Genomic DNA, 870 nt, shown 5'->3' on the forward strand with positions numbered 1-870 from the left:
GGCCCCAGCGCGTTGCGCCGCAGCACGAGGCTGTGCAGCTGCGGGAGGCCCTGAGCCAGGCCCGGGCCCGGCTCGCGCAGGCTGCCGCAGCCGCTCACCTCCAGGTAGTGCAGCAGCGGCAGCGTGAAGAGCCGCGGCGGCAGCCGCCCGCCCGCCGCGCGCACCCGCTGCTCCAGCCCGGGCCCGGTCAGCAGCAGCTCCCGCCGCCGCTCCCGCTCCGCCAGCTCCAGCTCCGGCCAGGCCTCCGACACCGCCGCAGCAGCCATCGCGCCGCCACTCCCGCAGCCCCTGCCGGGGCGCTTCCGGGGCACGCGGCGCCACTTCCGGTATGGGCCGGAAGGAGTCGTCGAGAGCTGCGCGGACGCTAGAGCGCCGCAGCGAGGGCCATAGAGGAGCCCGGTGGGCCGTGGCACGATGCCGTCGCTGGCGGGTTTGGGGTCCTCACCCGTGGGCGTGTGGGTGGGTTCCCGGAGCGCCCAGGCCCACGTAGGGCCGTGAGTGCTGGGCCTCCGGCCGAGTCTTCCTGCCCGCGAGGATGTCGGGGAGCAGCGGGGACGACCCCTCACGCCGTGCTCGGCCGAGCCCCTAAGACAAGGCCGGAGAGCGAGTCAGGGACGCGTCCGGCTCACGGACCTGAGGGAGATTCCCGGGAACGTGGTGACTCCCAGGTGGCCTAGAATTCAGGCTAAACGCCGTCTGAAGGGGAAGGGGGAGGAGATGAGTGGTTCTTAGGGGAGATGAACGGTCCCTAAGAGGACAGACGGGCGGAAGGACCGTGTGACAACAGGTGTCTTATCACTTCTAGTCCCTCTGGGGATGAGCCCGTCTTCCCTGGACGGTGCGCTCCCGGGAGGGGATCTCTGACACTGA

At 71.5% G+C, this 870-nt stretch overlaps 1 protein-coding gene across 1 annotated transcript in view; it reads right to left on the bottom strand.

The window, feature by feature from the left end:
• Positions 1-266, bottom strand: part of LRRC47 (leucine rich repeat containing 47) — an 11,860-nt gene extending 11,594 nt beyond the window's left edge. Inside the window, exon 1 of the mRNA XM_007448982.1 lies at positions 4-266. Coding sequence (XP_007449044.1) covers positions 4-266 — 263 coding nt within the window. The remainder of the gene's footprint in view (positions 1-3) is intronic.
• Between the last annotated feature and the right edge of the window lie 604 nt (positions 267-870).

This window comes from Lipotes vexillifer, unplaced genomic scaffold (assembly GCF_000442215.2).
Source record: "Lipotes vexillifer unplaced genomic scaffold, Lipotes_vexillifer_v1.1 scaffold835, whole genome shotgun sequence".
Taxonomy (NCBI): Eukaryota; Metazoa; Chordata; class Mammalia; order Artiodactyla; family Lipotidae; genus Lipotes; species Lipotes vexillifer.